This window comes from Lampris incognitus, chromosome 3, assembly GCF_029633865.1.
Source record: "Lampris incognitus isolate fLamInc1 chromosome 3, fLamInc1.hap2, whole genome shotgun sequence".
NCBI lineage: Eukaryota > Metazoa > Chordata > Actinopteri > Lampriformes > Lampridae > Lampris > Lampris incognitus.
Window position 1 is genome coordinate 84,473,553 of NC_079213.1, and position 7,649 is coordinate 84,481,201.

At 44.3% G+C, this 7,649-nt stretch overlaps 1 protein-coding gene across 1 annotated transcript; it reads right to left on the reverse strand.

Annotated features, from left to right (window-relative positions):
* Positions 1 to 2,013: 2,013 nt before the first annotated feature.
* Positions 2,014 to 3,642, reverse strand: LOC130109346 (transcription factor JunD-like). The gene has a single exon (XM_056276205.1). The coding sequence runs from the start codon at positions 3,422 to 3,424 to the stop codon at positions 2,585 to 2,587; it is 840 nt and encodes a 279-aa protein (XP_056132180.1). The 5' UTR covers positions 3,425 to 3,642; the 3' UTR covers positions 2,014 to 2,584.
* Between the last annotated feature and the right edge of the window lie 4,007 nt (positions 3,643 to 7,649).

Here is a 7,649-nt window from a genome sequence, read left to right on the forward strand (position 1 = left end):
TATTATTTTCAGTTGCTTTTTATTGTGCATCCATGGATACTGTTTCAAAAGGTACTGTTAACTTGGTTTACATTTGATTTTTACTTTTTTTCTATCTTGGAAATTGAACAAATATTATGCAGTAATTAATGTAATCACAATAAGGGAATATGGTGTCAAATTGTTGAAATGTGAACAATACAAAACCTGCTGTACATGTCGTGGAAGAAAAATAACAAAAAATAAAGTTTGTGGTGTTAAAACGTTTTTAGTCATTATTGCTGCTGCCGCTGGTGAGGGAACAGACACACTTGCATGCGCGTGCACACGTATGTGTGACTAATAGACAATATTGCAGCCCAGTATAACACATACTGTTTTATCCAGAGACGCTAAATGGCCTGGTGAATCCAGAAAGCAAAATGCGCCATTGATTTGACCCACTGGTTATCCACTTCAATGCACTTTAGCAGATGAATGGAAAGGAACAGGTTAATAATGGAGTTTTAAGCCTACAGGCAAGTGCAACAATGGGTTGTGTCTCAAACGTTGTGCAAAATAACAATATTAACTTGTTCAAATTTTCATACTTGAACAGCAGGCATGACTCTTCTGTGTAAATCATACCAGTGGCATTCAAAGAGAGAAGGGTAAGGTGCAGTGGGTCGCCTCCAGCCGCATCAGGGCCTATAGGCCCCTTATGGTGGCATGGGATTGTGAATTAAAGGCTTCACTATTACTATTACTCTGTGTTGTGTTTTGTCCTGTAGCTCAAAGCTCAAAATGTTTTTCTTTTTTTTATTCTTTTTTTTTATATGCGTGGCTCTTTGTGAGCCGATGTTTACCAACGCCACCACCTATCTCCCACTTACAATGCCGTCCTCTCATCTCTACCCAGGAGACTCAGGAAGCCTGGCCTCCAAGAACAACAGTTGGTCACTAACGGCTCCAACGACTCTCATGACCACTGAATAATCAAGTCGAAACTAACACCCCCAACGACCGTCGCTGCTAAACAAATGCAAATCAATAGCTCCGATAACGACGGGCGCGGCCAAACATCGGTACACAAAGAGCCACTCATATCTATGGCTCTGTTAGCGACGGGCGTTGGTAAACATCGGATCACAAAGAGCCACGCATATCAATAGCTCTGACAAGGACTCCTAGAGGATAAATTCTGAGTCTCATCACCAGCCAGTCAGACTAGCTTGGTCTAGTCAGAAAGGCACGAACTGAGGAAGCCTCTTGGATGAGAGGCGAAACGTCTTCACGGATACCAAATCCAGTTGCACTTGATTCAACTCTTTTGGATGCCTATTATCTCCACTTTCCCCCCCCCCAGTATTATCCACTTCTTGTCTCCGTATACAGATGTGCATTCATTGTGACAAGCTCGTTGCTGAGATCTGCTCAAGAAATCATTAAGTCTATGACATTTGTTTGTGCAGAAGTCTATGCTTCAGACACCTGCGGCCTAATGAATCCAGCTGCATATTAGATTCTTAATAATGCAGGATGTCATTTCACAATTAACCAGCAGAGGGCAGAAGACTCCATAACGAACTGACCTACGGAGCGTCCTCCGCACGTGAGGGAACAGATTTTAAGTAGTTTATCTGTTGCATAGGAGTCTCCATATAGATGCAGCCACCATCACTAGATGTGATTATTCTTCAGGGAACCATTTTAATGCCAAAGAAAGTGTTTTCACTTATCTTTAAACAAACCGTTTGCCAGACAAATCCTGTTTTTCTGTAACTAGCCATTGCCTTTGGTCTATAGAACTTCATTAGTTACCTTTAAGTGTTAAACCTACATTGATTTCGCATCTAAGTAGAGTCAAATCGAGATATTTTGTTTATGCTTCGAAATAAGAACCTGACTGTATAAATATACTATGTATCCCAAAATGCTCTTGCTACTCAAGGTTATTTCCTTAGCTTGAGTAACACTGAATAATATAACCTATTCCAGGCTTTAACATTCACTTAAGTTGCACACAACTGTAAATAGTTCGCACCAAAATGGAGGGAATTTTTTAACAAGGAACATTTATTTTGGAACACAGCGGCATGTAAAAACGTAGACATTAGTGCAACAAAAGATGACGACACCTCATAGTTTAAGTGGGAAAACAATAAAACAACACTCTGTAGACCACCGAATATGAATTACATGGATATAAGTGCTTGTAAGCATAAGAAAACACGGACGTCTTGCGCCCTATTGACTCCCTGCGGGCAACATTCGAGTGTCAACATGCAAATTTTCTGTTTCATACAGAAATGTGACTCATGGCAAATGTATGGATAGTCCCTATGCCAAATAGCTAAGACTATCGGCATATAGCTTTCTCCCATATTAAGGATATCTATGGCATAAATGCGCATATTATGCAGGCTATGGTACATAGCGATACACTGAAAACCGGTTTGGTCCAGGTTTGGGACTGTATTTAGACACAGCCCATTTGTAAACATTTTCACATAAAATGTGCTGATATGTTCTGTCAGTCTTTCAATCGAGCTGCATATACTGAAAACCAACAATTATAAAGTCCGCGAAGCTTATATGCTGGTTAACAGTCAGAGCCCTCCACCTTTTAGTGCACTTGAACCTGGTGTGGCAGTAGCTGGCATCCGCTGTTAACGTGGCTGAGGACTTTCTGTTTTAGCTGGGCAACCTGCTCCCTCAGCAGACTGGCCGTCGACGACAAATCACTGTTTTGGTTTTTCAGCGTCTTGACTTTGTCCTCCAGCCTGGAGATCCGCTCCAGTTTCCGCTTCCGACACTTGGACGCGGCGATGCGGTTCCGCAGCCTCTTCCTTTCGGCTTTGATGCGCTCCTGCGCGTCCATATTGATGGGCGACAACGGCGGACTGTCGCCGAAACTCTGCACATCCGGCACCGTCTGCGGCTCGTCCTTCAGCGACTGTAGCCGGGAGAGTTCCGCCTGCGACTGCGGGGCTCTCCCTAAACTGTGAGCCGGAGGCGGCGGGGGGAAGGGGACCGTGTCCGTGGAGTAGTTGACAGTGGTTCCTAACGGACCGCCGCCGTAGCTGTTTAAATTGGTGTAGACGGGCAGGTCTGGGTGGACGGTGACCGGAGCAATGTTGGCGCCCAGGCCGCTCGTCTGGGCGCAAGTGCCGCCGCCTCCTCCTCCGCCACTCAGCTGGTTCTGCTTGTGTAAGTCTTCCAGCGCCTTGACGAAGCCCTCGGCGAACTCCTGCTCGTCGCTCGCCGGCTTCGGGTAGAGAAACTGCGAGGTCGGCGTCGTCGTGACCATCCCGTTCGACTGGATAATGAGCCGCTCCAGCTCCGGGGAAGCCAGCTTCAGCAGCCCCAGTTCCGGGGAGCTGAGAATGCTCTCGGCGTCGCGGAGATGCGGCTTGAGGTCGTCGGCGTCGTCCGCCAGGTTTAAGTTGATATCCTTTTTCATCATGTTTCCTCGACGTGACGCTGAGGCCAGGGCGAATCGGGCAAACACACCTTTTTTCTCCTCCCTAGAACGGCGCCCTGTCCATGATATCAAGAAAAGCGACGCTTTGTTTATTAATTGGCGACTCTTCCTTTCTTTTATTTCCTCCCAAACCGACGGACGTCTTCGTCCCAACAACACATGACTGCCTTCTCCGCTCCGCTCGGCTGATGACGTACCGGCGCTCCGCCGCGGGCTTTTCTATCCTCATGTCTTCCATTATGTCACTGCAGAGCGCGCAGATTGGACGTTTCCCATTTTTTCAATTTGAATAAAGAGGCCGGACGTACTCATTACCGCGGAGGGGGGTAAACTCCCAACCCTCGTTATTTCTTCCTGGTTTTAAATCTAGCCCTGCGAAATCAGACGCTCACAGCACGAATAACCACGTTTGGATCGGTCGAAACGCTTTTCCATTGTTTCGGCTGTAAAGAAGGCGTGAGGACGCTGTTGGGTGAAGTGGACCGCTGCAAATTTACAATTGTTATTTAATTGGGTCTATGGACACCGACTACAAACTTGAGTTATATTAATTGGCGACGGGCGGTAAACGCGGAGAAGCCTTGACTATATTTCTGCTTGTCACGCAAAGTTAAAAGAACTGAAAGGGAGCACTGAGCTGTGGACTGGAGCGAATCTTAAAACTAATGGACATGAACTTAGTGAGCTCCGCGCTCAAGATTACATAATTCTTGTTTCAGTATGAATGTTGTGTCCTTCTTGTTATGTTTGGTTTTCATCAAAATGCTGCGCTGGGTCATTTCAGGATGCTCAAGATTTTGGGGGGGTTTTGTTTGGGTTTTTTTAGTCGTCATCGCTGCCCCAACCTACTCATACATCAGTGTATGCACATAAACGTTCGAAAATGTGAAGTTGAAACAGAGCATATGCAGTGGGAATTTGTAGAGATCTGATGTCAGTCTTCCCTGCGTGGATTTATGCCTGTTTGAATGTGGATCCATTTTGAAGATAAATCATGTTTTGCCAGATTTAACAGTCCTGAGAACTTCATCTCACTGTCAGTAGTATGGATTCTGTTTTCAAAGAGAATAATTAATTCTTATGGTAATTAAATGTTCAATTTGAGAGGCTGAACTAATGTGATAGATACATAAATAGACTGCTGATCAATCCATCCATCCTCTGTTGAATTTGGTGCTGTACCATGTTTTCATTATTACCCAGCAGTCCTCTGGTACAGCAGGGGTTACACACACGAGGAGGATAGTGCGTCACCAGTACGCTTCATCTTTGCAATGCATTGTGGGGGTGGAACACATCTACCTGTGATGTCAGAGGAGGCGCGACAGATCTCAGCTCACTGGCGGAAGTGTGTGAATGTGGGTGGGGTGGGGGGTAATTCTGGCTGGTCCAGTGGAAACAAAAACACAATTTTAGCTGGGAGAGGATGTAGCTGTTCCATACACACATGCTCTTAACCCTTTTCTTTCTCCTGCCATTACCAGAACCACAACAGTCGCCTCCCTCTTTTTCTTGTTGCACACACAAAAACATGCACACTATCCTCTCACACAAACATGCACCCTCATTTCATCTTATTTGAATGAAGGTCTTATTATTTACTTGTTATTTATAGTTTTGTATCATTCCATGTTATTATTTGTTTTTCTGTTGCCCAGTTCACATTTAACACAATACAATTTACATTCTTTCTTTTTAAGTGATGTTTTTAAAATAGACTGGGGTTTTTTCTCTGTTTTAATTTCACATCTAATTATCCAGTGTTTATTAATTGTGTATGCAATTCAGCTGGATGGCATCTATAACCTATGGGCCTTGTTTGGTGTCAGCCCAAGACCTAATGGCTGAATGAGACATACAGCTACAGTGACTTGCAAAAGTATTCATACCCCTTGAACTTTTCCACATTTTGTCACGTTACGACCACAAACATAAATATATTTTATTGGAATTTTATGTGAAAGACCAACACAAAGTGGCACACAACTGTGAAGTACAAAGAAAATTACACATGATTTAAAAAAGTTTTTACAAATAAAAAAATGAAAAGTGCAGTGTGCAAAAGTATTCAGCCCCCTTTTCTCTGAGTGCAACCAATTGCCTTCAGAAGTTGCCTGATGATTGCTGAATGATCGAATGTTGACCTAATGACTAAATAGAGTCAACCTGTGTGTAATCTAATCTCAGTACAAATACAGCTGTTCTGTGACGGCCTCAGAGGTTTGTTAAGAGAATATTGGGGAGCAAACAGCATCATGAAGTCCAAGGAACACACCAGACAGGTCAGGGATAAAGTTGTGGATACGTTTAAAGCAGGGTTAGGCTATAAAAAGATTTCCCAAGCTTTGAACATCTCACGGAGCACTGTTCAATCCATCATCCGGAAATGGAAAGAGTATGGCACAACTGCAAATCTACCAAGACACAGCCGTCCACCTAAACTTACAGGCCGAATAAGGAGAGCACTGATCAGAGATGCAGCCAAGAGGCTCACGGTGACTCTGGAGGAACTGCAGAGATCCACAGCTCAGCTGGGGGAATCTGTCCACAGGACAACTATTGGTCATGCACTGTACAAATCTGGCCTTTATGGAAGAGTGGCAAGAGGAAAGCCATTGTTAAAAAAAAACCCATAAGAAGTCCCGTTTACAGTTTGCCAGAAACCATGTGGGGACACAGCAAACATGTGGAAGAAGGTGCTCTGGTCAGATGAGACCAAAATTGAACTTTTTGGCCTAAATGCAAAACGCTATGTGTGGCGGAAAACTAACACTGCACATCACTCTGAACACACTATCCCCACTGTCAAACATGGTGGTGGCAGCATCATGCTCTGGGGGTGCTTCTCTTCAGCAGGGACAGGGAAGATGGTCAGAGTTGATGGGAAGATGGATGGAGCCAAATACAGGGCAATCTTGGAAGAAAACCTGTTGGGAGTCTGCAAAAGACTTGAGACTGGGGCGGAGGTTCACCTTCCAGCAGGACAACGACCCTAAACATAAAGCCAGGGCTACAATGGAATGGTTTAAAACAAAACATATTCATGTATTAATTTGGCCCAGTCAAAGTCCAGACCTAAATCCAACCGAGAATCTGTGGCAACATCAGAAAACTACCGTTCACAAACGCTCTCCATCTAATCTGACTGAGCTTGAGCTGTTTTGCAAAGAAGAATGGGCAAAAATGTCAGTCTCTAGATGTGCAAAGCTGGTAGAGACATACCCCAAAAGACTTGCAGCTGTAGTTGCAGCAAAAGGCGGTTCCACAAAGTATTGACTCAGGAGGGCTGAATACTTTTGCACACCGCACTTTTCAGTTTTTTATTTGTAAAAATTTTTTAAAATCATGTATAATTTTCTTTGTACTTCACAATTGTGTGCCACTTTGTGTTGGTCTTTCACATAAAATTCCAATAAAATATATTTATGTTTGTGGTCGAAACGTGACAAAATGTGGAAAAGTTCAAGGGGTATGAATACTTTTGCAAGCCACTGTACATACATACATACAGCAATACAGCTATTCCTCAGGATGGAAGTGTGAAGGGAAAGCAGGCCTGCTTGTCTCTCCTTTCATGAATACAAACTAGTGCAGTTGTTTGGAACAGGCTGATTGCTTGGCCTCCGGTATTGCTGGCTGCAGCTGTATTGAGAACCGCTCACCCAAACAACTTCACACTCGACACTGCACCTCCATGGGTCCTCAGCAATACACCTGACAAGTGGGAAGTTGGTCGGACAAAAAGTTGTCGAGAAACTCACAGGACAGACAGACAGAGTCTCCTTCAGTCACACTTTCCCTTTTACAAGGTTGGTAAAGACATGGACTTTGCCTGAAGAAGAAAAGTTGATCCAAGTGTCCCTGTGAGGATAGGTACATGGTTAGCCCCTTGCTCTCCTTAGCCAGGCTCAAACATCACGCCATGACTGTATGTTGAGATGCAAAAAAGGTCCCAATGTACATTGAGGAGATGGAAAATTGTGTCATAATGTATAGCAAGGAGCAGGAGAGTGGCCTGGAGGTCACAGGTTCAATTCCCACAGCGGCCCAAAAGTGTAGTGTCTTTGTGGAAGTGTCATGGAGCAAGACATTGAAACAAGCCCTATACATCTCAATGGGAAGAGCATGGTGCCCTCATTTACCTGGGTTTGGGACTCTGCAGTCCCAATATATTTTAAAGCTCAATGGACCTCATTCATCAATCGTT